Here is a 26,296-nt window from a genome sequence, read left to right on the forward strand (position 1 = left end):
GGCAGTCTGAAGGCTCGTGAGGCCTGGCATCCCCAGAGGCTCGGGCTTGATCTAGACCTGCCTGTAGGAACCACGGGAAGGGAGTGCAGTGTGGTCAGGCCCCTCCGCCCAGGACTCGGCACCCCTGCCTGGGGGCTCAGAGGTGCCACTGTGTGTTCAAGGGGTCAAAAGCTGCTGCGGCCCAACAGCTTGAAACTGGCAAGTGACTCAGACGCAGAGTCGGACTCCCGAGCGAGTTCGCCCACCTCCACCGTCTCCAACAACAGCACGGAGGGCTTCGGGGGCATCATGTCTTTCGCCAGTAAGTACCTGAGGCTCCTCCCGCCTGGGTCCCATCTCCTGTCCGACAGGGCCTGACCACAGCAGATGCTGCTTACGGCTTCAGACATAGGGCTGGGTTGGCATTGTCAAGCTCCTCTTCAGGTGGTTTGAGCGATGCCAAATAAGGTATTTTCGGGGGAAGTCAACAGAGAACAGGGACAGATTAGTCACTGTCTTTATGCCTGGAGGTTTCGGTCTGTTTGAGGGTAAGACAGCTGGCTGTTGAACTGAAAAGGAATCATTTTATTAAAATCATAACCCTTGTACATGTATTTCCTGGTAATGTTCTGGTCAAATTTGATTTGAGATTTATGTTTAATATCTTCTCTGCCTGGGGGAAGGACTTTTTCACGCACACACCTTGAAATCTATCTGACACGGGCTTGTACATAGAGAATATTACCGGAAATGAGGGTGGTGTCGGTTCAAGATTAAAGACAGACTAGGGGCCAGAGAAGGCCATCATGGGGGGATCACTGTGATGGTGAGGTTTTTTTTTTTAGAAGCCCGGAAGGGAGAGTACCAGCGTCAGACCGGAAGTGCGTTATCTGCCAGGCGTTTGCACTGGGCTGGCAGTAGAGGAGAGGCTTGGGTGTTACCATGGGAGGCAGCCAGAGAAAGTGGTTCCTGGGGGTTCTGAGCATTCCTGGCAGTAGCCCTTTTGTTTGTCCTAAGTTAGCTGTGGTCCTTTCTAAGCTTAGGTGAGGGGCTCTGGGATTACGTCTGAAGAGGAGGAGGGTGGAGGTGGTGCTCCAGCCCCTGGAGGGGAGTGCCCGTGCTACACCCCCCTGACGCATGGCTCTCACCCGCCCCCTGGACAGGCAGCCTGTATCGGAACCACAGCACCAGCTTCAGCCTTTCAAACCTCACGCTGCCCACCAAAGGAGCCCGAGAGAAGAGCACGCCCTTCCCCAGTCTGAAAGGTGACTACCGCCCTCCTTCTGCCAAGCCGAGGTCCTCCGGGAAATATTTCAGGCCCGTGGGTGCTTGTCAGGAACCCCGTGTATGATGAATTATCTGACCCAGCTGTTGCCTCTCATATAATGCTTCTCGTGGCTCTCTCCACACATCGTATGAGTTCTCTGCTGGTTTTCAGGTGGAAACTGTCTTTTGTAGCTAAAGAGAAGGCCCTGTCGTGTCATTTAGGATAACGGTAACTGGGGGATTACTGCTGCTTCCGGAGGCAGCCTTTGTCAGAGGCACGTAATCCACATAGGGCTCCTTGGCTGCCACCAGTCTTCTGCCAGGCTCCTACTGTGTGGACTCAGGACAGACTCCATCCTAAGGAGCTGGCCCACCAGGGGCTGGTTGTGAAAAGACTGGCAGTGTTCACAGAGTCAAGAGACCTCTCACTTTGGCTCGCTGTCAGCTCAGGGCCCCGTGAGTGCAGCATTGGTTGGCATCGAGGGGCAGTTAAGACCTCACTGGATTTTCATTTGCGATCTCTGAGTTTGACGGGCTCTTTTGAATTTACTCTGACTTTTGTTTATTTCCTTTGGAGTTTGTGCTGAAATATTTAATCAAAGAAGAAAGCCAAATGAGCAGCAGTTTCATGTATTTTTTAACTGGCCTGTCTCCCCACCAATTAGTAAATGTCAGGAATCTCAGGAACGTTCTTTGGTGGGGATGGGGGTGTAGGGTAGATGGGCAGAAGGGCATCACGGCTAGTGGTGCGTGTAGGGAGCTCACCAGGCCTGCAGGGCGGATCGGCCCAGGCGCGGCAGCTTAGGGACGGAAAGGCAGCAGTGTCGCTGACTCTCGTTTGACACAGCTGCAGGGGGCAGGCGTTGCCACGCTCTCATTGCATGCAGGCGCTTCAGTCCATCCGGACGCTTCACTCCATCCGCTGCACTGGTCCCTTCCACCCACTCCCATCCTCAGCCTCACCGCCTCCCCTTGACGCCATCGGGGGGCACTTCCCTCTGTCTCCCTGTGGGCCCTCCGGACACCCATGCTGGATGTTTCATGAAACAGCTGTCTCATACGCATGCGTTCGTTGAGTACCTAAAGGCTCCTGGTGTCATTCCCCTGCTTCTGGCTCGGAGAGGCCATAGTCTTAAGGACAGTCTTTCCCAGAGCCTGGGCTTGTCCCCTTGGCCGCTCGGCTTCCAGCCTCTGGAGGTGCCCGAGAACGAAGGTCACAGGCACTAAGCTTCGGGAGGATGCTCAGACGACCTGACTGGCCGCTCCACCGCGGGGTGCAGGGGGGTGGTATCGTGCTGCAGCTACTAATTGTGTATTTTGTGTCCCAGTATTTGGGCTAAATACTCTAATGGAGATTGTTACTGAAGCCGGCCCTGGGAGTGGTGAAGGTGGGTCTTGCCCGTGAGCTCTGCATGATCTTTTTTCTCCTAGCATCTCCTGTGCCTGCCCGAGGGCCATCCTCCTCCCGGAGCAAGCGGCCTCACCTCGAGTGGCCCGCCTTGCCCCGCTCCCCCGTGCTTGCCCGTGGGGCGTGCTGCTGGTGCATGTGGAGCGGCCTGAGTCTCCATCCCCACCTCCTCCACGCGGCTGGCCTCCACCTGTGTGTGCGCGACACCCTGGGGCCGCCCGCACCCAGCCCTCCTGGGAGTGGGTGCGGAGCGTGGCTGTCCGGGGGCTGCGCCAAGCCTCGCTCCTGGACCCCAGGAGTGACGCCGTCTCCTCCTGCCTTCCTAACTGCAGGAAACAGGCGGGCCTTAGTGGACCAGAAGTCATCGGTTATTAAACATAGCCCGACCGTGAAAAGAGAGCCTCCGTCACCCCAGGGCCGGGCCAGCAACTCTAGGTAATGAAGGGAAGCGCTGTTTGTTTGTTTTTTGTTTTTTTACCCCTGTGTAAACATTGACTTATTTATTTGGCTGCGCTGGGCTTAGTTGTAGCACTCGGGACCTTTGATCTTCATTGTCATGTGGGATCCTTAGTTGTGGCATGCAGGCTCCTCAGTAGCAGTATATGGGATCTAGTTCCCTGAGCAGGGATCAAACCTGGGCCCCTTGCATTGGGCACGCCCCAGAAGTCCCCAGAGCCGTTCGAGAGGTTCTCAGATGGAGGTAGCGATTCCTGTACCAAACCTGAGGGGTGCTAAAGAGAGAAAGAGAGGTGAAACCCCTCCCTACTCTGACTCGGCCCCCGTGAGGCAGCCGTTGCTGGTGGTGTGGAGGAGGGTGGGGCCAATACTGGGTCCTTGGGCACACCCAGCCGTCTGGAGGGGTGGGCTTCGCAGGGGACCTGGTGCTTTGGAAAGTGGCTTCAAGTTTTTGCCCCCGGCGGCAGACATCTAGCCTGGTGAAAGTGGGGGATGCTCTGCCAAGGAGCCGCTGACCCCAAAAGTGGTGTGTGGACCCCCCCCACCCACAGTGAGAACCAGCAGTTCCTGAAGGAGGTGGTGCACAGCGTGCTGGACGGCCAGGGTGTCGGCTGGCTCAACATGAAGAAGGTGCGGCGGCTGCTGGAGAGCGAGCAGCTGCGCGTCTTTGTCCTGAGCAAGCTGAACCGCACGGTGCAGTCCGAGGAGGAGGCCCGGCAGGACGTCATCCCCGACGTGGTCAGGGCCGGGGCCGGGGGTCGCCCAGGGAGGAGGGGCGGAGACGCCGCGCTGGAGAGAGCAGCGCCCACTCTCTACCCCGGGCTGTCGTTGCAGGAGGTCAGCCGGAAGGTGTACAAGGGCATGTTGGACCTGCTCAAGTGCACGGTCCTCAGTCTGGAGCAGTCCTTTGCCCACGCCGGCCTGGGTGGCATGGCCAGCATCTTCGGGCTCCTGGAGATCGCCCAGACCCACTACTACAGTAAAGGTAGGGCTGGGACCAGCAGGGCGGCATGCCGTCCGCAGAGAAGGGACTCAGCCCCTTGACGGGGCTCCCAGCGCCAGGCTGCTTCCTCTGAGGCTCTGGGCTTTTCTTTTCTAGCACGTGTTTTTATGGGCGGATGTTCTGTCGTGGGAGAGAACGAGGCCCACTTTTCTTTCTCTGCACTTCTTCCCTTCCGCCTTCTCCTCTGTCCTCGCTTCTCCAACCTCATTCCACACCTGGACTCTCTCTTTTTTTTTAAAGAAACACTTACTTACTTATTTGGCTGCTCAAAGATGGTCTTAGTTGCAGCAAGTGGGATCTTTAGTTATGGCATGCAAACTCTCCATTGCAGCACGTGGGATCTCGTTCCCTGACCAGGGATCGAGCGCAAGCCCCCAGTGTGGGGGGCTCGGGGTCTTAGCCACTGGCCCACCAGGGAAGTCCTCTCCGTCTCCTTTGACCTCTTCGTGTGTTTCATCTTTTCCTCAGAACCAGACAAGCGGAAGAGAAGTCCCACGGAGAGCGTCAGTACACCAGTCGGCAAGGATCCTGGCCTGGCTGGGCGGGGGGACCCAAAGGCCATGGCCCAGCTGAGGGTCCCCCAGCTGGGACCTCGGGCACCAAGTGCCCCAGGAAAGAGTCCCAAGGAGCTGGACACCAGGAGTCTAAAGGAAGAGAACTTTGTGGCATCTATTGGTGTGTATCATGTGTTGAGTATGCTGGAGGAGTTCTGGCTTTTTCAGTGTCCCTGCCTCCTTTCAATTCATCCAGAATCCCACCTCTCTCTTCCCCACGCTTTGCTTTCCAGGCAGGGAGACAGACTTGTGTCCATTTCTAGCCGTGTCTCTTTACTTCTCTATCCCTTATGATTTATTTACACTCACCATCACCTGAGCCTTAAAGGAAGAGTGGAAGTTTTGGTTAGGGGGCCCAGTGGAGCTCACTGCCGGAGTCTGAGCTGGACTCGCCGTCCCTCCCTCTCTCATTTACACTGGGATTGCTTCACGTAGTGGAGAGTTCCTGGAAGCTGTAAGGCAGTTTACGGATGCATCTCTGGGCTGTAACACTGTGATGGTCTGGGTCTCTACAGCCAGCTTCCCCCCCGACCCAGGCATCACACTGCCCTCGGACTTGCTCCTCTTGGGCATGTCCGGCCACCCCACCTCCCTGGGTTCTAGACCTTGAGGTCCAGAGTTCTGAGTCAGCTCTTCCTCGCTGGACTTGGTATTAGAGCTCGCTTTACCTGTGGTGTTTCTCCATTCCCACTGAGGCACCGCCTGGTGAGCTCTCGGAGCATCAGTCTGACTCACTCCCCACCTGACCTAGAGTCCTCTAGGTTGTGCCTCTCTCTTTTTCTGGTTCTAGATCCCTGGGGAACATGCTTCTAACTGAAGCGTGTTTTTGCCACATCCATGATCTGGCCTTCTCTAGCCGGCAGAACACTTTCCTGGAGGCAGCCAGCCATGCCTGTCTCCTCCCTGTTGTGACGCTCTAGAAACTGTACTGACCCCCCAGTCTGGAGATCTGGCCCCCAGCAAGGAAAATGACTTTGGACAGATCGCTTCCCTTCAGGGTCTGTATCTCCTCACCTGGGAAGCGAGGAGATTGGACCGAGTAGACTTTAAAGTTCTTTCAAGAAAAGAATTGCTGTGATGACTGTTCCCTCTTCTCTACCCCTACTCAGATGCTCTTCTTGACCATTTAGGGTTCTCTGCCACCTCTACCGGCTAAGATGGGTCTTTTGGCAGGGCAGGCACTGATTCTGAGGGTAAGCAGGTGTTTTGGTAGCAACGGGGAAGGATACTAGCTGCCTGCACAGGTGTTCTCTGTCCAATACAGAGGAGCACCCAGATCTGTGCTGATGCTTCTGGGGCCCCGTGGCTGCACGAGGTGATCCTCTGTCTGATCTGGAATCCTTAAAGTTTGCTGTTCCCCAGCTCATTTGGCAGAGCGAGCACAGTGTGGTGGAAGCTCTCCCTGGCCCAAGGTTACGTGATCTTGAGCAAGTGTTTCAGCCTCGTCAGGGTCAGTCTCCTCGCACCAGAACGAAGGCGCTTGATCAGAGGCTTCTCTGTCTCTGACATTCCGCAGGATTTTCACTGACGCATCGAGATGCGGAAAGGAATTTAGTTCTTGAACTGGGCGGCAGGGGGAAGGCATTAGATCTCTCGATGTTTCACCCCCTACCCCTCCCCTCAATGAAGATCTCTCTTGATTTGTAGCCCTGTGCCTGAGACAGAAGCAGCTTGGGTGGGTGGGGTTTCCATTTCATCTGTCTGACCAGCCTCTGACTCTCTCTGTCTTTCTCTCCTGCTTACATTGCATCTGGGGTAGAATTGTGGAGCAAGCACCAGGAAGTGAAAAAGCAAAAAGCTTTGGAAAAACAGAGTAAGGAACAAATGCCCCTTCCCGTTCCCAAGTCTCCCATACCTGCCAACTCCCCAGGTCCAGTCGGGGCAGGCCCCTTGGTCAGCCCCGCCCCAAATTTGCTCTTGGGGGGTATTTGGAACGAAAGCAGGTAGGTGGTGTGTGACACTTAGGTATGTGCTCGTAGGCTGCTGCTGCCCCTTCCCCTTGCGGTAAACCAGGCGGTGATCAGGGCATCCGCTGCGTAAAGGCCCCCAGAGCTGGGTTCTCTGTCGCCCCAGAGTTGGTGGGGAGAATGTTTGCCTACTTCAGCGCCCCTCATTGGCTGAGTCTCCCGCACCCACTGGAAGGCCTGTGGGCACAGTTGGCAGAGATGGTTGCTGTCCCTCCGTGTTGAGTCTGCAGCCTCCCGGCTCTCTGGTGGCTTGCCTAGGCACGCTTTCTCGCTTCCTGTCATTCTGTCCTTCTGCCATACCATTGTGGATGGGCGGGAAAGATGGGGGTGCCTTTTAACCCGGAACGTGGAAGCTGAGGGGGGGTGGGCAGTGTCCCCTGAAACAGCTGGTGTTCTTTAATTCCCTGGGCTCCCCCTACTCTGGTCCCTGCAGAGAGATTTACGGGAAAGCGCAGGGACCGGGGGACCCCAAAGGCCCTCAGGCCCCGGTGAGCGCTGACCCGGAGTGCGGTGGAGCGTGGTTGGTTTGTGTAACTTTTCCTCCTTAGGATGATGCGGTCAGAGTCTTCTCTAGCTAAGAAGGTGGCTGCAGAACCCCTTGAGACCAGGTCTGATTTTTCCCTACCTGGTTCTTAAGGCATCTGCGGACTTCTTCTTCCAGCGGGGCCCGAGTGAGTGGCAGTCCCTGGAAAGGTGACTGGGACACGCGGAGCAGGTCTGGGGCCAGGCCTTACCTCTGTCCCACTCCCTTGGCCAGCCTGCCCCTAGCCTGTGTACCGAGTAACACAAGTCTTCCCCTCCTCAGGGCCTGAAGTAATCAAACCCACCTTTGACCTTGGTGAGACCGACGAGAAAAAGTCCCAGGTCAGCGCAGACAGTGGTGTGAGCCTGACATCCGGTTCCCAGGTTTGTGACAACCTTGTTCAGAATCATGAGCGTCAACAGTTTGCTATCTCAGAACACTTTAAGACCAAAACAAAAAGACAACCTTGAAACATCATGAATATCCAGTCTCAGAGGAATGGTGAAATAAGTGTAATATATCCATGTAATGGAGAAGGAAATGGCAACCCACTCCAGTATTCTTGCCTAGAAAATCCTGTGGACAAGGGAGCCTGGTGGGCTGCTGTCTGTGGGGTCACACAGAGTCAGACACGACTGAAGCGACCTAGCATGCATGCATGCATTGGAGAAGGAAATGGCAACCCACTCCAATATTCTTGCCTGGGGAATCCCAGGGACGGAGGAGCTTGGTGGGCTGCCGTCTGTGGGGTCGCACAGAGTCGGACACAACTGAAACAACTTAGCAGCAGCAGCAGCATCCATGTAATGCAATATTAGTATCCATTTATGACTGTATTTTCAAAAATTTAGTGACATGGGAAAGTGTTTACAAAGCTATATACAGGGTGAATCAGATTTTACTTTTAAAATATACATAGAAAAGACTGAAAGGAAGTATGCTAGGATTTAATAACAGTGATTAACGTGGGTGGTAAGTTTATGGCTTTTTAAAAAAATTTCCTTATTTCTTTCGTGTATTTTCCGTAGCAAGCACGTATCTGTTTCCCATTCATTGTTTTTCTTATTCTGTAAGTCCTACATATTTTATATTCAGGAAAAAGGGCTGATTTCTCATGACCTATCCAGGGATGACAACAGAAGGGTGGGGATGGGAGGAGGAAGAAGATACAGCGTTTCTTAGGGAAGGAGAGTGTGGATGGATCTCCTCCCTGCTGTGTCTGAGTCCGCGTGTCTCGTTTCAGAGGACCGATCCAGACTCTGTCGTCGGTGTGAGTCCCGCCGTGATGATCCGAAGCTCAAGTCAGGACTCTGAAGTTAGCACCGTGGTAGGGGAACACCACGCTGGCGCCTTGGTGGGCGGGGTGTGGGTCCCCTTTGGAAGGGGGTTTCCTCTCTCCTGTGGAGGCTGGCCTTGCTGTCAGGTCAGCTGGGTTCTCTTGGTGGAGACGTGTACCTGTCGTAGGTCCTTGTCTGTGGGCTCAGACCCTGAGATTTCACCCAGGGCGTCTCCTCATCTTGTAAAGAAGGTGCTTCCAGAGGCTGTCTTAACACGCCTTGGAGGCTGGGTGGTTTTGTTTTTGTTTTTGTGTTTTCACGGCAGCAGAAGGCTCTAAGAAGCTTGGCATCTCTGGGACGCACCCCTGGGGGAGATCCCTTACCGCCTTTCTTCCTTTGCAGGTGAGCAACAGCTCCGGAGAGACCCTGGGAGCAGACAGCGACCTCAGCAGCAGTGCGGGCGATGGCCCAGGCGGCGAGGGCAGTGCCCACTTGGCAGGCTCTCGAGGCACCTTGTCTGACAGTGAGATCGAGACCAACTCTGCCACCAGTGCCATCTTTGTAAGCTCAGCGGGATGGGGCTAGGTTAGAAAAGGTTGAAACTTAGGAGGCAGTTAGGAGGCAAAAGGGAAGGCCAGGCATAGATAACCTTCGTATATCTGACCTCAGGAAAATGTTTCTTAAATTAGCTCTTTGCAGAGTCATCCGACGCCATGCTCTGGGACTTTCAGAACCTTCTCCTGAATCATTGATGAGTTAGGCTTCCTGCCCAGTCACATAAGGGCTTCGACTCCTATGTGGCAATTACCCCTGTGTTTAAAATAAACAAAGTGATGCTTTTGTGGCCACGTCAGGGCAGCTGCAGCTCTCATTTTGTCCCAGTCAGCCTGTTTTTATTCTGCTCACTGCTTTGTTTATGTAGCACCTTACGAAGAAGGCACTGGCACCCCATTCCAGTACTCTTGCCTGGAAAATCCCATGGAGAGAGGAGCCTGGTAGGCTGCAGTTCATGGGGTCGCTAAGAGGCAGACATGACTGAGCGACTTCACTTTCACTTTTCACTTTCATGCTTTGGGGAAGGAAATGGCAACCCACTCCAGTGTTCTTGCCTGGAGAATCCCAGGGACAGGGGAGCCTGGTGGGCTGCCGTCTATGGGGTCGCACAGAGTTGGACACGACTGAAGCGACGCAGCAGCAACAGTTATTCGAAGCTTTCCTTTGTGAATAAACGTCTATTAAGTGATTGACTAAATGCCAGATTCTGTAAGAAAGAATCAGGGGTGACAAGGCATGATTCCCCTTCTTAAGAAGTTTGCAGTTCTGTTTGTTGCTATGACTGATCTTTTCTGATAGGTGAGAGAAACAAAGCCGTAGGGGGAAAAAAAAAATAGCTCTTGCCCTAGGTTATACAATAAGCCAGGGATCAGTAGGAATTAAATGAGTTCTTTTTAGTCCCTGTCTGTAGACACACTGCCCTGCAGTGTATACAGGCATCCCCAGGCAGCGTTAAGGGTCCTGCCACTCTGGCCACTTGGTTAGGCAGAGCTGAGGATGGGTGTTCTCCGCCTGAGCTCAGAGGCCCTCATCTTTGGTCTGTGGGGAGAATGGGAGAGCAAGTTTAAATGAAATATAGCAGGCAGCCCTGGCGGTCACTCCCACCCCAGGGCCTTGTGCAGCCCTGCTTCAGACGGAGCCAGTGACGTCCCAGAGTGGGGGGTAGGGGTAGGATTGAATCAGCAGAGCCGTTCAAACTCGTGGACTGTAACTCGCCCGGAGTCTAAACAGACCCTTTTAATTAAGAGCATCTTAAATCCTTCTAGTCTGCTTCTGTTCTGGAAGCTGAGGTACATGCTGTGCCGTAGCTGTCTTGCAAGAAGCCACTCAGCTGTGGGCTCCCCTTCCTGGCACCTTCCCAGGACAGATTCTTACTTGTCCTGTGCTTCTGGGTAAGGGCGCTTCCTGCCGAGAGCAGTTACCTAAATTTCTTGGCTCAAAAAAATAGGCTGCTTTGGCAAGAGATAGCATTATATTAAGTTAATATGGTTCCCTGGACGAAGTCTTGGGCTGTGAACCAGGCAGCTGGCGTTTGCACACACTCATTAGGTGTTTATTGCCCAGGAACCTCTGATTGGTGGCTTCTCTGCTTATGCTGCCTCACGTGTTGTGAAATGGGTGTGAGAGCTACCCCTTCCCCAGCTGAAAATCTCTCCCGAATAAACAGAAAGCTTACTGTTGTGGAAGTGACAGATAAAGTGGTGTTTTTACGTGGGAAGATATTTCTAAGAGATGGTAAGAGAGAAGACGTTAACATTTGTCAAACACCAGCCATGTGCCAGGGGTAAAGAACCTGCCTGTCGGTGCAGGAGGCGTAAGAGACGTGGGAGTCTCCTGGAGGAGAGCGTGGCAACCACTCCAGTGTTCTTGCCTGGAGAATCCCATGGATGGAGGAGCCTGGTGGGCTGCAGTCCATGGGGTCGCAAGGAGTGGGACACCACTGAAGCAACTTAGCGCACACACGTGTGCCAGGCACTATGAGTGATTTATATGTCTTTTCTCATTTAATCCCTGGAGTAGTCCTGTTGAGTGGGTATTATAACCTTCCTTTTACAGATGAAGAAAATGAGTCTGAGAAGCTAATCAGTTTTGTGCCAAAGATCACACAGCTAGTAAGAGGCAGGGGTCTGATTCTTGGTCATTCTCAGAAAAGAAACCCAGTGTTCTTTCCACTGTGTCATGCTGCTACCGAGAATTTGTCTAATTTTTAAGAGCAAAGAGTCTTATAGAAACGAAAGGAGGTAAAAATAAGTAAAAATGAAAGGTCGAGTACATGTTTCGGGAGGCAGTAACCGAAAGCAGTATTATCAGATTGACTTATTTTTTAAAAGCTTTCTTTTATTTATTTTTGGCTGTGCTGGGTCTTTGCTGAGTGAAGGCTTTTTCTCTAGTTGAGGTGCATGGGCTTTAGGGAGCATGGGCTTAGTTGCCCTGCGGCATGTGGATTCTTCCCAGACCAGGGATCAAACCCGTGTCCCCTGCATTGGCAGGTGGATTCTTAACCCACTGGACCACCAGGGAAGTCCCAGATAGACTTCTGTTTGAAGTGAGCTGAGTGGCAAAGGCAGGGCTACTGGAATACATGTGGCTAATGATGGTGGCCGGTGTGTGAGCCTCTTTTATAAGCTGCTTGGTTTCCTTTGCCCCTGCCCCTTGGTGCCTCAGCAGCTGATCTGCTGTCTCTTCTCTCTAGGGTAAAGCCCATAGCTTGAAGCCAAGTGTAAAGGAGAAGCTGGTGGGCAGCCCAGTTCGCTCTTCTGAAGATGTCAGCCAGCGAGTCTACCTCTACGAGGGACTCCTAGGTGAGAAACAGATCGGGAAGGCCTCTCAAACAGGAAGGAAGCAGGCCTCGGCCAGGGAAGAGGGTGGCACCAGACAAGTAGCTGCGTGGCTGTTGGCTGACGTCAGTGCGGATGTGAGAAGGCGATTTTATATCTGAAGCCGGCGACTGTCGGTCCAGAGAGAGGAAGGCAGTGGGAGAACGCTAGGAGAGACTGAAGTCCGGTGTTAATCGACAGTCTCTGTCTTTCTGTCTTCTTTTACTTTCTTGCTTACCATGGTCCGTCCTGCTCACAAACTGGCAGGAAGGGACAAAGGATCGATGTGGGACCAGTTAGAGGACGCTGCTATGGAGACCTTTTCTATAAGTAACCACCTTTCTGTGTGTGTTGTTCATCCCTCCTCCTTGGGAGGGACTGGGCCTCACTTGGAGGCAGCTGGGGCTGGTGGCAGGAATGCTGGATCTGGGGTGGCGAGTCTGATGTTTCCTTTGCTCTGGAATTTGTAAAGACTCCCTTCCTTGCTGGAATTTACTCTTTATCTTAGTTTGGCAGCCGCCTTCTTTATATGTTATATAAGCCCCTAAGAAACCCTTTCTTCCACACAGGCAAAGAGCGTTCTACTTTATGGGACCAAATGCAGTTCTGGGAAGACGCGTTCTTAGATGCTGTGATGTTGGAGAGAGAAGGAATGGGCATGGACCAGGGTCCCCAGGAAATGATAGACAGGTGTGAGGTTTATAAACCCTTGGGAAAGGCAAATTTGGCCCCTTCCTCGTTAATTCTGCATCCTCCCACCTGGGGGCTGACGTGTCCTGGTCTCCCGTTCAGGTACCTGTCCCTGGGAGAACACGACCGGAAGCGCCTGGAGGACGATGAAGACCGCCTGCTGGCCACACTCCTGCACAATCTCATCTCGCACATGCTGCTGATGAAGGTAGGGCCGGTCTTGCTTCCGCCTAGCTACTGCCAGTGCTGAGGACAAGGCTTGTTCCTGTTGCCTGAATCCTGGGGCAGTCGGGAAGCAGTCAGGGCATCCTGCTAGGGCCTCTTCCTCACTGAAGGTCTGAGGCCTCACTGCAGCTCATTTATCCCCTTCTCTGAAGCAGCCAGGCTGCTGTACAGCTGGGGAGTGTTGTAAAGGTGATGGATGATGGCTTGCTGTTTGTTTCTTTTGAATTTTAAATGGGCTTCCTTTGCTGAATATTTTTAGGATGCCTGTTGAACTCCCCAGAGGAGTCAGTGGAAAAAGAATTTTTTTTCAAGTAGTAGATTCTGAAACTTTAGAAAGGATGCTCAGAATTTACTTTTTAGCACTTCATCATATAGACTTTCTCGTAGATGTAAAAAGCACTGCTGTTAAGTTGCTTCAGTCGTGTCTGATTCTGTGTGACCCCATAGACGGCAGCCCACCAGGCTTCCCTGTCCCTGGGATTCTCCAGGCAAGAACTCTGGAGTGGGTTGCCATTTCCTTCTCCAATGCATGAAAGTGAAAAGTGAAAGGGAAGTCGCTCAGTCGTGTCCGACTCTTCGCGACTCCATGAACTGCAGCCCACCAGGCTCCTCTGCCCATGGGATTTTCCAGGCAAGAGTACTGGAGTGGGTTGCCATTGCTCATTGGAAAAGCAGTGAATGGCGGATTCTAGTTTGACTTAGTTATATTTGGTTTTTATAGCCATGGGAGAGAACTGTGTTCCCAAGTAGAAGAGTCCTGTTCTGAAAGGACCTGGTGGGTAGAACAGAATTGTTTTGAGAGTAAGTTCCTGGGTTTTTGCTCCACCTGTTCTCCAGCCTCTCTTAATGTGAAGACATGAGTTGATCCAGTGGAGAGAATACCCTGCAGTCACTCTTGGTTATTAAGGTTGTGTTTTGGCTTTCCAGGTAAATAAGAATGACATCCGGAAGAAGGTGAGGCGCCTGATGGGAAAGTCCCATATTGGGCTCGTGTACAGTCAGCAAATCAATGAAGTCCTTGACCAGCTGGCCAACCTGGTGAGCACGTCTCAGCCATTCTTCAGGCTCCTTCCATCACACTAGTCAGCTGCCTAGGTGTGGGCCCCAAGGCCTGACGGAGAGACTTCCCTGTAGGTCACTTCTTGGCCCAGATATTTTCAGAATTCCTAGTTCTGAACGCAGGGCTTGGCCTCTAGATGAGGAGTTTGCCCTTCAGTTCTGTGACAGGGGCCTCTGCGCTGAAACTGTCCCAGTGCAGGCTTTTCAGCATCTGTGTGGCCTGCGGGTCCACAAGGTGAATACTGTTTTCTTGACAAAGCTGAGATGTTATTTGCCTTTTTCACTGGGTTGACATGCACACTAATGATTCAGAGGCAGATGTGGGTAAACACCGTTGGTGCCTTAATGCAGTGTAGACAGTGGCACCAAGGCATGCTGGCGGCCCCACCTCTGTACTCTCTCGGTTAAGAAGAAAATGGAAAGCCAGTTTACTTGAGAGTGTCCTCGATGAGGCAGTTAAAATCATCAGTTTTCTTAAATCTGATTATTGATGATACATCTTCTTAATATTCTGTGTGGCAAAATGAGAAATACACATAGAGCATTTCTGCTGCAAACCAAAATGCGATGATCGTTTTGAGGAAAAGCAGTTTGTGACAATTTTAGTTGCATGGTGAACTGGCAGCTTTGTTTATGGGACATCATTTTCACTCAAAAGAATGGCTGACTGTCATTGTTTGGAGTTGGGTATTCAGCAGACTTTTGTGCTCAAAGCTTCCCAATATTTAAAGGCTTTTCTAGTGAGATTGGTGAATTAGTGAATGATGAATTTGATGAAATAATGAATTGATGAAATTAATGAATGTGATTTTTTGATATTATGTCATGAAATGTGTCAACGCTTGGAAGAGCTTCATAACTTGAAAAACCAGTATTTTCCAGGTGCTCAGTGTGTGGTGTTGAAAATTCAGCTAACCACCCCAAGCGTAACTCCCAAGTGTAAAGCAGACAAATGGGTCATAGTAACAGAGTACAGAGTGTTCACTGGTGTGTTTTCAGATCCCACACTGCAACTAAGTCTAAGAAACTACTTGAGGTTCTGGTACAGCATCAGAGAAGAATATGCATATATATATGGAAAGCCTGGTAGAATACTCCTCCCTTTTCCAGATACATATCTTTGAAGTCAGATTGTCTTTAATAGACCTCTGCCAAAGCAACATGTCACAGTGGATTAAATGTAGAAGCAGATATGAGAATGCAACTATTTTTTAAAACATTAATGAATCTTGCAAAAATGCAAAATAATGCTGCTCTTCCCTTTTTTTTGTTGTTCTGAGAGAGACAGTTATTTGAAAAGTATATGTTATGTATATTACCATGCAACGGATTTATTATTGTACTCTTATACCTAGTCACTAAGTCGTGTCCAACTCTTTGCAACCCCATGGACAGTAGCCCAGGCCTCTGTCCATGGGATTTCCTAGGCAAGAATACTGGAGTGGGTTGCCTATTTCCTCCTCCAGGGGATCTTCCCGACCCAGGGATCAAACCCGCATCCCTTGTGTCTCCTGCGCTGGCAGGCATATTCTTTACCACTTGCACCCCCTTATTAATGAATTACTAACTCCTTTTAAATAAATTGGATTTCCCTGCTGGGTCAGGTAAAGAATCTGCCTGCAATGTGAGAGACCCAGGTTCAATCCCTGGGGTTGGGGAAGACCCCCTGGAGAAGGGAATGCCTACCCACTGCAGTATTCTTGCCTGGAGAGTCCCATGCACAGAGGAGCCTGGCAACCTGTGCAGTCTGTGGGGGTCACAGAGTTGGACACGACGCGCAACTAACACTTTAAATGAATTAATAAAGACTTAAGACTTTTGTCAATGATAATTTCTAATATGGTAAATCTCTATGAATTTAACTCACAAAAACATAAGCTCTTGGGGGTCATCAGTAGTGTTAGAAGAATCCTGAGACCAAGAAGTTTGTGAACATGTCCATGGTGGCCAGTGGCCAGCAGATGGCGCTTCTCTGAGGAGACCGAGGAATTGAACTGCTGATTGCGGGATTCTGGGCCCAGACTGCTCTGTGAGAGGGAAGCTGGGATGTCGCTAAAGGATCTCTCTCTCCTCAGAATGGACGAGATCTTTCCATCCGGTCCAGTGGCAGCCGGCACATGAAGAAGCAGACATTCGTGGTACATGCAGGGACAGACACGAATGGAGATATCTTTTTCATGGAGGTAGGTGCTGCTGGTTCATGCCCAGAGGAACATTTGAAAGTCATTTGAAAGTCACAAGAAACTCCTAGAACAGATGCCAGAATATTTTTCCCCACTTATCTCATTCATTTTCATGGTCCATTATCATTAATTTTCAGTTCAGTTCAGTCGCTCAGTTGTGTCCGACTCTGCAACCCCATGAGCTGCAGCACGCCAGGCCACCCTGTCCATCACCAACTCCCGGAGTTAACTCAAACCCATGTCCATTGAGTCAGTGATGCCATCCAACCATCTCATCCTCTGTCATCCCCTTCTCCTCCCGCCTTCAATCTTTCCCAGCATAAGGGTCTTTTCCGATGAGTCAGTTCGTCACATCAGGTGACCAAAGTATTGGAGTTTCAGCTTCAACATCAGTCCTTCCAATGAACACCCAGGACTGATCTCCTTTAGGATGGACTGGTTGGATCTCTTTGCAGTCCAAGGGACTCTCAAGAGTCTTCTCCAACGCCACAGTTCAAAAGCATCAATTCTTCAGCACTCAGCTTTCTTTATAGTCCAACTCTCACATCCATACATGACCACTGGGAAAACCATAGCCTTGACTAGATGGATTGTCAGGCTCTTATGCAAATAAGTTAATGTAATAGATGATTCCCTGTCTTGTCTTTTATATAAAATAGATGATACGGTCACATTGTCCATAAGTCAGAACAACATGAAATGGTATACACTGCCAAGTCTTATCTCACTCTTACCCCCTTCCACTCGGTTTTCCAACCACTTCACCCCTTCCTCTCATAGGCAGCCACTTTTATTTATAACCACTTTATGTCCTCCAGTGGTTTTCTATGCAAACACAATAAAATATAAACATAAATTCTTATTTTCCTACTCTTTTACATAAAGGTTCAGTTCAGTCGCTCAGTCATGTCCGATTCTTTGTGACGACATGGACTGCAGCATCCCAGACCTCCCTGTCCATCACCAACTCCCAGAGTTTACCCAAACTCACATCCATTGAGTCGGTGATGCCATCCAATCATCTCATCCTCTGTCGTCTCCTTCTCCTCCCACCTTCAATCTTTCCCAGCATAAGGGTCTTTTCCAATGAATCAGCTCTTCGCATCAGGCGGCTAGAGTATTGGAGTTTCAGCCTCAGTATCAGTCCTTCCAATGAACACTCAGGATTAAGCTCCTTTAGGATGGACTGGTTGGGTCTCCTTGCAGTCCAAGGGCCTCTCAAGAGCCTTCTCCAGCACCACAGACATAAAGGTAGCACATCATATCTGCTGATCTGAACCTTTTTGTTTTTCTCCTTAAACATATCCTGGAGATCTTCCATCTCAGTACAAAAAGCATGTTCTCATTCTTTTTACAGCCGTGTGGTGTTCCACCATGTGACTAGACCACACTTTATTTCGCCAGTCAGTAGATACACACCCTTGGTTCTCGCCCAGATTTTTATATTGTTAGTGGTGTGACTCTGGATGATGCTGTGCCTGCTTCATTTCATGCATGAAAGGAGCTTTATCTAAGAATTCCCAGAAGTGGGATAGCTGGGTCAAAGAGAAGAGGCATTGATAGTTTTGGTTGCTATGACTCTAAAGTGTCACCTAACATATAGTTTCTCTTCCATGTGGCTGTTTATTTTGTTGGAAAAAATATGCCCTATGGAGGAGCCATCTTACATTTCAGTGTTTTTTGCTGATGGCATCTCCTTGGTGCTGTGTAACTGGTTTCTTTCTCGCTTGTATTTGTGCACTCTAGTGGTTCAGTCTGGAGGTTTGTTCAGTTCTGGTTTCAGTACTTCGGCAAGACTAGGTGGTTGCCTCACATGGTCAGCTCTCTGCTTGTGGTCCGAGGGTTCACACATGGGAATCTGACCTCCGCACTGCATTACTTTCTGATTTAACTTATGGTATTTTTTGCCGTGCAGAATTTTTACTTTTTTTTTATAGTTGAATTAATTAGTCATTTATTTTCTGGCTTCTGGATTTTAAGTCATAGCTAGAAAAATCCTGCCTTAATCCAGTATTATGAAGGAAGTTGGCCACGTTTTCTTCATTTCGGTGTTTTTAATTCTAAAATTCTAAGATTCTTTCTAAGTAATTTAAGGGCCAAGTAAAGCTCCTCTATAAAGCAGTGAAATTAGCTAACACCCTGTTGCCTTTTGGTTCAGTTGAATTTGATTTTCTCAGTCACAGCTCTTTGAAGAGGTAATCCAGCGAACATAGGGCGGGGATCTGCTCTGCAGCGGAAACTTAGATGGTGATGTAGCGGGGAAGGCTGTTGTTTTCATGTCCCCTTGAAGTGATAGAATGTGTCTGAGTGCCTGCTGGAGCCGAGGGCTGCTTCGGACACCTGCAGCAGGGTGAATCTCTGCAGAGGGTTCTCTGGTGTGTGGGACCCACTCTCACCACTGTACGTGGAGCCTCAGACGAGGGCGGTGGAGCTTGGGGTGAGTCCGTCAACTCATAGGTGCTCCGCCTTGTACTGCAAAGCACGGGCACCACGCTTGCTCTGTCAGCGCCTGGCTACTGTGAGGCTATCGGAGTTAACCGTCCTCAGCACAGGCTGCTGGCTGCGTGATCAGCTGGATAACAACTTGAAGACTTTTTAAAAATCACTTTATTGCCTTTTATCTTAATTACAAAAGTAAGAGTATATGCGGGAAACATTTCAAATCATATAGAAGTCAATTAAGTAAAAAGTAAAAATTTTCCTTCACTTCCTGCCAATGGCGTGTCTCAGAGGTAACCACTGTTAGAGAATTTGGTGTGAATCCTCTCAGATTTTTTTAAAAATGTGTATTTGTATGAATGCTGCTGCTACTGCTGGTGCGTCGCTTCAGTCGTGTCCGGCTCTGTGCGACCCCATAGACGGCAGCCCACCAGGCTCCCCCGTCCCTGGAATTCTCCAGGCAAGAACACTGGAGTGGGTTGCCATTTCCTTCTCCAGTGAATGAAAGTGAAAAGTAAAAGTGAAGTTGCTCAGTCATGTCCGCCTCTTAGCAACCCCATGGACTGCAGCCTACCAGGCTCCTCTCTCCATGGGATTTTCCAGGCAAGAGTACTGGAGTGGGGTGCCATTGCCTTCTCCACTTCAGGATAATTGTATGAATACAGCTTACTATATGGAATTTTATTTCAGTATTTCTAAAAGTGATATTAGATTACAAATATTGTTATATAATTTGGCTTTTTTCACTTAGCTTATCACAGATGTAGCGATAGTATGTCTCCGTATTATAGAAATCTTTTTTAAATGGATGCTCAACCGTTAGGTTTTCTATGGATGTGCCATGATGTATTTAACTAGTCCCTCCCACTTTTTTTTTTTTTTAACAAGGATTAACTGGTCATTCTTGAACATAAATCTTCGCACAGTCACATGAGAATTTCTATAGGATAGATTCTTAGTGTGGAATTTCTGGGTCAAACTATGTATAAGATAGATGGCTAATGAGAGCCTACTTCCAGCACAGGGAACTCAATGCTTGTGGTGATCTAAATGGGAAGGAAATCTAGGCAAGAGGGGGTCGAGCTATACCTACAGACGATTCACTTTGCTGTACAGCAGAAACTGACACAGCATTGTAAAGCGACTATACGCCAATAAAAATTAATTTAAAAAAAAAAGACATTTCTGGATCAAGCTTACATATGTTTACAACTTTTTAAAAGCTTTTCATTTTGCACTGGAGTACAGCCGATTAACGACGTTGTGGTAGTTTCGGGTGGACAGCAGAGGGGCACAGCCATACAGATACAGGTGGCCACTGGATACATTTACAGTCTTGATAGGCTTTGCCACATTGCCATCCCAAAGACTATGCCAATTTACACCTCCACCAGCATTGACGAGTATGGCACGTTACTGCCTTTGTGTCTCTAGCCTAGAAATCATGTGTTCTTCTGGGTATCTTTTGCCCTGAGTTCTTTTCAGAGTCACGTGTTTCTGGCTGCACCGGGTGTGTGTTCCTGTGCGTGGCCTCGCTCTAGTTGCAGCGAGTGGGGGCTGCTCCTCCGGGTGGGGCTTGGGCTCCTCGTGGCGGTGGCTTCTCTTTTGTTGCAGAACACAGGCTCTAGGTGCACGGGCTTAGTTGCTCCGAGGCACGTGGAATCTTCCCTTACCAGGGATCGAACCCCTGTCCCCTGCATCGGCAGGCGGCTTTTTATCCACTCTACCCGCAGGGAAGGCCCTACATGATGCTCTTAAAGGGTTATCTGAAAGATGGAGAGAAGCACAGAGTTCAGCCATGGTAGAATTCAAGTTTCTAAATTCCCACGCAGCTGCTTCGGCCCTTTTCTTCCTCAGGCTTTTGGACCCCAGCAATGTCTTGTGTAGGTAGATTACAACCGATAGTCTTGTGTGTTCCTTATTCTTTCACGCAGTGTTTATGGAGCACACATTACAGCCAGACACTCTGCTGGCTTTGCTGGCTTTGGGGTTACAGTAGTGAATCAGGGAGGTAAGGGTTGCCCTTATAGGGCAACCTTATAAGGGTTGATAAGCCCTTATAGGGTTGATAAGCTATTGGGAAAGTCAGGTAATTAAACACCCAGTGTCATAAAGGATAATGAGCATTATGAGATTTCTGGGGGGCAGATGTCATGAGGATACACAGCAGAGGGCCTGGGCATTGTGGGCGATGCCCAGAAGTGATCTTTGCACTTAGACTTGAAGAAGAGTTAGTGCTTAGTGGAGTAGGGGAGGGGAAGAGTGTCCTGAGGTGTTTGGGGCGGAATGTTGAGGTCTCACATCACGCCTTTCATTCCTGGCTCAGGCAGCTGGGGGGACAGAAATGCCATTTACTCAAGGAGCTTAGAGGGAGGAGCTGCCCAAGAGATGCAGAGTCCAGAGCTGGGCAGGATGAGTTTGAGGTGCTGCCAGTGTGAAATCAACACAGAGCGTGGTCAGGACTCAGGAAGACAAGTCTCCTATGCAGGAGGCTTTGAGGATCATCAGTATAGTCGTCAGAATTATTATTCTGTTGGCTACATCACAGTTGTATTATTGGTATGGCAGCTGACTCTCGGGTACTTTGTACGTGCCTGGCTTTATTCTGAGAATTTTATGCACATTAACTTACTTAATCTTCACAATAACTCCATGAAGTTATTGCTGTCCCCATCTTATACATGAGGACATACAAACACAGGTTAACTTGCTGGTGACACAGCTAAGTAAGGAGATAGCCAGAATCTAAACCCAGGCAGTCAGATCTTAGCCCAGTGTCCTTAGCCATGGTGCTGAACTGCCGCCTCCATAACTGAAGGCAGATGGACAGATTCATTGGGCTGTGGGAGAACGTTGAGCAAGAAAGAGGAACTCTGTGAAGGAGAACTTGGCCTTTTAATTTATATTGCCCTGTGCTGGATAACTTTTTTTTATTATTGCATTAAGCAATGGCCATGTGTCACTGGCGTAATTAATTTTTGAGAAGAATCTGTGCAGAACTGGAGTTGAGCCAGGATTAGGAAATATGCTTGTTTCCCTTTTTTTTCCCTCCTGGGCTAAGTCTGCCCTAGTCCCCTGCCTTTGTGCCGGTCACTAGAGAGAGAATTCCTAAGACTGAAAGATAGAGGCGGAGATGGCCTCCGCTTTACCTCCGCAGCGCGTGAGAGGCAATCATCCCTGAGGTGAGGCGCGGGCCTCCTTCCGGGCCCACGAGTTCGTTTCAGCGGCCTCTCCTCTTGACAACAGCCCTTAGGGTGGACGCGTGCCCAGCCGTTCAGGGTCTGCGTCTCCCCCCAGGTTAGGCTGAGTGTCGGGTGAGAACCCTGACCTGGGGGATGCTCCTAGCACCCGCTGTGCCCCCGTCCCCGGGGCGGGGCGGCGGAGACCCAGGAGACCAGGGCCGCCGACCGCCCCGCAGGTGTGTGACGACTGCGTGGTGCTGCGCAGTAACATCGGGACGCTGTACGAGCGCTGGTGGTACGAGAAACTCATCAACATGACCTACTGCCCCAAGACCAAGGTGCTGTGCTTGTGGCGCAGAAACGGCTCCGAGACCCAGCTCAACAAGTTCTATACTAAGAAGGTACCTCCCCGTGAGCTCCGTGTGTCCGGGTGGGGCAGGCGATGAGGGCCACACGTTGAGTTCCCTGCGGGGAAGGGACCCTTCCGGAAGCCACGCTGGCCTCCCCCACCACCATCCACGTGCCCCTGGCTGCGGCGTGGGCCACATAAAGCTGCCTCCGAGGTCCTGGGTTCAGGGACGGAGGGGTGGCGCGCCCGAGGGCCTGTTCTGACCGGCCGGCCGGCCCCTGTGCCACAGTGTCGGGAGCTGTACTACTGCGTGAAGGACAGCATGGAGCGCGCCGCCGCCCGCCAGCAGAGCATCAAGCCGGGTGAGGAGGGGCGGCCCTGAGCCCATGCCTTCCGTTGACTTTCCTTGGTGTTCATCCGCCCAGAGAGGCCCGTTCCGTTAGCTGATAACGCCCGTCCCTTGCCGCAGGGCCGGAACTGGGTGGCGAGTTCCCCGTGCAGGACATGAAGACTGGTGAAGGGGGCTTGCTGCAGGTCACCCTCGAAGGGATCAACCTCAAGTTCATGCACAACCAGGTGGGTTAGAGTAGCAGCCCGAGGCTTCCAGCCCCAGCGCTGCAGGCGTCCAGTGTCCAGGTTCCCCCCGCAAATGGGAGCCAGGCCTCCGGGGCTAGTGGGAACATCCGGGCAGCTGGGCCAGAGGGCGATCCGAGGGGAGGGCGCAGTGACACTGGCCGCCCCCACCCCGCAAAGCCGAGGCAGGGAGGCCGTGCAGGGGGGGCGGGGAGAGGGGCCCCGCCCCGCCCATAGCCTCAGCTCAGTGTGAGTGGGAGCGTCTCCTCGGCCCTTCCCTTGCTCCAGGGTGTGCTTTTGCTTGTGGTTTCGCTGTGAGTCTAGGCCAGCTGGTCCTCTTGTGCGTGTGAAGCGTGTGTGTGAACTTGCCTTTGCACCCTGCTGATCCTCCTTCCTTTTCTCTTCCTTCCTCTGAGCGCCCCACTCGTCCCCTGCTCCGCAGACCCCACTCCCCCGCCCGCCGGCCCGTGACCCCACCTGGGGAGCACTTCGGGATCCATCTTGCCCTCCCTGTGGTTCCACCGTAGGAGCTTACCGTTTCTCCTCTTGGTCTTCTAACACAGCCTTACGTTTTCTCTCAGTGGACGCTCCTTAAGCTAATTGCTTTCTGAGGCCGGCGCGTCATCCCAGGTCCGTTCCCAGTCCTGGCTCTTCACACAAGTGCCTTCCCTCACCCTCCCGAGGCTCTGAGCCAGATCCGAGTGCACAGTGAACGCCTGGCCTCGGGGGCTCCCTCCCCGCTTCCATTTTAATTCTTCTTTCAGGACCCCCTCAGGGCAGCTCGGTGTGCTGGGGAGCAGCCCCCCGGCTTCCCAGCAGGGTACGTGCAGAAGCACGTTTACTATCGGTCACGGTAGTGCCGTAAATAGTACACTCGAGACCCTAGGGTACACCTGCAGAGGGTTTACTTAAGCGGTCTTCTGGACCATGAAGGCGCCAGCAGTTCTTGGGGACCAGGCTTCGGGCTGCACTTGAAGGGTGCGGCCTCCCCCAGAGCCTCACCTTCTGAAGAACCCATCTCAGTGAATGACCCCCATCCTCACCTTGGTCCGCCCCCTGCCCCCGCCCCAGACAGACCTCCCGTCTAAGAGCTACACAGTGTGTGCAGGGCAGTCTGGATTCCGGCTTTGCCCCAGGAGACAGATGCTGTGGAGAGAGGGGTCAGACCCTGGCTCACGTTGAGATCCTGGTCTCGGGGCCATCTTCTACCTCTTGACAGTCAGCTGGAGTGGAAGACGTGGTGGCCCCCTGGCGGGGCTCTGCTGAGGCGGGGAAAGCGTGGCCTTTGGAGTCAGGATGTACTCAGATTCAGATGCCAGCTGTTATCCTCGGGCAAAAACCTTCCTGACCCTCGGTGTCCTATCTGTGGTGATACCACACCTGTGCGGGATGCCCCACCCCGGAGACTCAAGGACAGACAGTGTGTGCAGACTCCCAGTAGGCACTCACGAGTGGTAGCTGTCACTGCCGGCACCACACATTCCAGGGAGAACCTGGATCCTGTCTCACGGAAGATGCCCCCACTTCCCCCAGGACAGTCTGAGGAGAGCTTTGTGCCCGTGCCAGCCCTCTGCGCCGGAGGAGGACGCATGGCGGGGTAGAGCGCTGAGGGGCCAGGGCGGGGGGCCCCCCGGGGCGCTGGGTTCTGCCAGCGCTGCCCTGGGCGGAGGGTGCGGGCAGGCAGCCCAGGCCGGCAGAGGGGCCTCGGGGTTGGCTTTGACCGTTAAAACTAACACCTTCCTTTCTCTCCCATGCTTTCTCCTCCGGCCAGGAGCGGAAGGTACTGCCCTTTCTGCTGTCTTCGCTTCTTGGCGCTTTTGAGCTGTGTGTGTGTGGGTTCTGGCGCCCTCCCTTCGGGACATAGGTTTCCGGTGTGGGCGCGGGGCTGCAGCTGGGAGAGGGGTCTCTGCGGGCGGAGGGGGAGCCTCTGGGCCTTACCGCTCCCTCCCTCCCTCTCTTGCAGGTTTTCATAGAGCTGAATCACATTAAAAAGTGCAATACAGTCCGAGGCGTCTTTGTCCTGGAGGAATTTGGTAATTACACTATTTTGCTCTTAGGTCTGGACTCACATGGCAGTAACTCAAACCTCGGAGCTCCAGAGGAGGGACTAGAGACAGAGAAGCACCTCTGCAGAGAGGTCAGGAGGAGCAGGAGCGTAGGGAGGACGAGAAGGGAGGCAGGAAAGCTAGCCGGTGCTGCCAGGGAGCAGGCCCCAGAGCAGCGGCTTAATGCCGGCCCAGAGCAGTGCTGGTGCTCAGGGGTTCCTCCAGCTGGCTGGGCCGGACCAGGCAGAAGTCAGAAAGTCCTGGGGGCAGAGCGGCCCAGCCGTGCCCCCGCTCAGCTGTGCTCACGTAGCCCGCCTCGGTCCCTCTAGCAGCCCAGCGCCTCGTCCAGCCGCCCCGGGGCCACACCAGGGTCCTGCAGCCTCCAAGCCGGAGGGAGGCGCACAGGGGCGCAGGCAGGCCTAGGGAGCCGGGAGCCAGGCTCCCCCCCACGTCCAGGGCTGAGCGGCACCTGGGTTCTCACCCTGGGGCTTTGAGTTCCTGCTGTGTTTGTGCTTCATTCTTTTGTGCCCCTCATCGCTGCTATGAAAACCTTCGTTCTCCAGCAGGTAAAGTGACCTCGCCGCGCTGCCTTCCCAGGCCCCCGCCCGCCGCCTCGGCCCAGGTGGGCGGGCTCCCTTTGCCCAGGCCAGCCGCTCCCATCGCCAACCTTCCCTCACCTTCCCTCCACCCTCTTCCTTCCCCATGTCCTCCACCCGCGCTGGCTCACCGGTTCTGTACGCCTTCCTCTCTTCTGCCAGAGAGATGTTTCGGGGGCAGGGGGGCCTTCCGGCTCAGGAGAAGGACCTGGGCTCCTTGTTCTACTTTGGACGAGTGTATTAACTCCCTGTTAACCCTGGGCCCCAAACTCCCCTCCCAGGGTCAGGAGGAGGAGGGGCCCCCTGGGGGTGTGACGCCCCCCACTCCTGGTCTCAGGGCTGGGACGGGGCTGAGGCCGGGGACTGCTTCCCTGCTCTGGCCGCGCAGCAGCCCCGCAGGGCTGGGGCCGGGGGTCTCAGTCTTGCCCCCCGGGCCGTGGACCTGCGTGTGTCTTGCCTGCCGCTCCCCGGCACTTCCCCGGGCGCCGTCCTCGCCTGTCTCTGCTGCTCGGTGTGTCTGCTCCAGGGCCCTCTGACGCTCTCCCTCACACGGGCAGGCCTGGGCCTCTCCTGCCATCAGGGAAGGAAACTCCCGAGTCTGGTGGGTTTAGTGTCCCGCCCCTGCTTCATCCCACCTCAGGAGCCTCCGTGTCGGGGCTGGGAGCACAGGGCGTCTGCTGCCTTGACTGGAGGGTGGGGCTGGGCAGGGGGCTGAGTGCTCGGGGCCCCAGCAAGGCGAGGCACAGGCTAGGAAACTGCTCTTCTGGCCAAAAGCTGGGTGCGCCCGCTGTGGTCCTCAGGGGCCAGGACTGGAGCGGCGGCCAGCGGGGCAGAGCCCAGCCTGCTCTTGGCTGGGGCGCTCCCCATGGGTCAAGCCGCGGCCGTGGAGCCAGGGGCCACTGCGGACCTCAGGGCGTCTGGGCCTGTGTCCCCTTGCTCGCAGGGGCTGGGTGAGGCCCAGAGGGGAAGGGGACCCTGTGCCGGGCGCCGCCGCCTGGGGGAGCGTGGCATCATTGCTCTGAAGTGTTGAACTCTCTTGTTTTGTCTCTTGCCCGTCCGGTTGTAGTTCCTGAAATTAAAGAAGTGGTGAGCCACAAGTACAAGACGCCGATGGTGAGTGTGTCTGCAGAGGGCTCCCAGGGCGACTCTGG

General features: G+C 52.7%; 1 protein-coding gene across 44 annotated transcripts in view; it reads left to right on the forward strand.

The window, feature by feature from the left end:
* The window catches only part of MADD (MAP kinase activating death domain), a 40,585-nt gene that overhangs the window by 13,123 nt on the left and 1,166 nt on the right, over positions 1-26,296 (forward strand). The window contains exons 13-34 of one of the 44 annotated variants that reach the window (XR_011249274.1): positions 162-301; positions 1,143-1,244; positions 2,574-2,633; positions 2,986-3,088; positions 3,661-3,847; positions 3,944-4,094; positions 4,581-4,787; positions 7,439-7,539; positions 8,400-8,483; positions 8,836-8,994; positions 11,681-11,789; positions 12,072-12,134; positions 12,374-12,494; positions 12,597-12,702; positions 13,647-13,757; positions 15,854-15,961; positions 21,819-21,983; positions 22,221-22,293; positions 22,401-22,507; positions 24,468-24,537; positions 25,113-25,746; positions 26,212-26,258. Coding sequence is in view for 27 of the 44 variants with exons in the window: in XM_069554102.1 (XP_069410203.1) it covers positions 162-301; positions 1,143-1,244; positions 2,574-2,633; positions 2,986-3,088; positions 3,661-3,847; positions 3,944-4,094; positions 4,581-4,787; positions 7,439-7,539; positions 8,400-8,483; positions 8,836-8,994; positions 11,681-11,789; positions 12,072-12,134; positions 12,374-12,494; positions 12,597-12,702; positions 13,647-13,757; positions 15,854-15,961; positions 21,819-21,983; positions 22,221-22,293; positions 22,401-22,507; positions 24,468-24,537; positions 25,113-25,171; positions 26,212-26,235 (2,410 nt within the window). In the remaining 17 variants the exon portion in view is untranslated. The remainder of the gene's footprint in view (positions 1-161; positions 302-1,142; positions 1,245-2,573; positions 2,634-2,985; positions 3,089-3,660; positions 3,848-3,943; positions 4,095-4,580; positions 4,788-7,438; positions 7,540-8,399; positions 8,484-8,835; positions 8,995-11,680; positions 11,790-12,071; positions 12,135-12,373; positions 12,495-12,596; positions 12,703-13,646; positions 13,758-15,853; positions 15,962-21,818; positions 21,984-22,220; positions 22,294-22,400; positions 22,508-24,467; positions 24,538-25,112; positions 25,747-26,211; positions 26,259-26,296) is intronic. The other 43 variants (XR_011249275.1, XR_011249276.1, XM_069554102.1 and 40 more) reach the window with 43 other exon arrangements.

The sequence above is a fragment of the Ovis canadensis genome, chromosome 15 (genome assembly GCF_042477335.2).
Source record: "Ovis canadensis isolate MfBH-ARS-UI-01 breed Bighorn chromosome 15, ARS-UI_OviCan_v2, whole genome shotgun sequence".
NCBI lineage: Eukaryota > Metazoa > Chordata > Mammalia > Artiodactyla > Bovidae > Ovis > Ovis canadensis.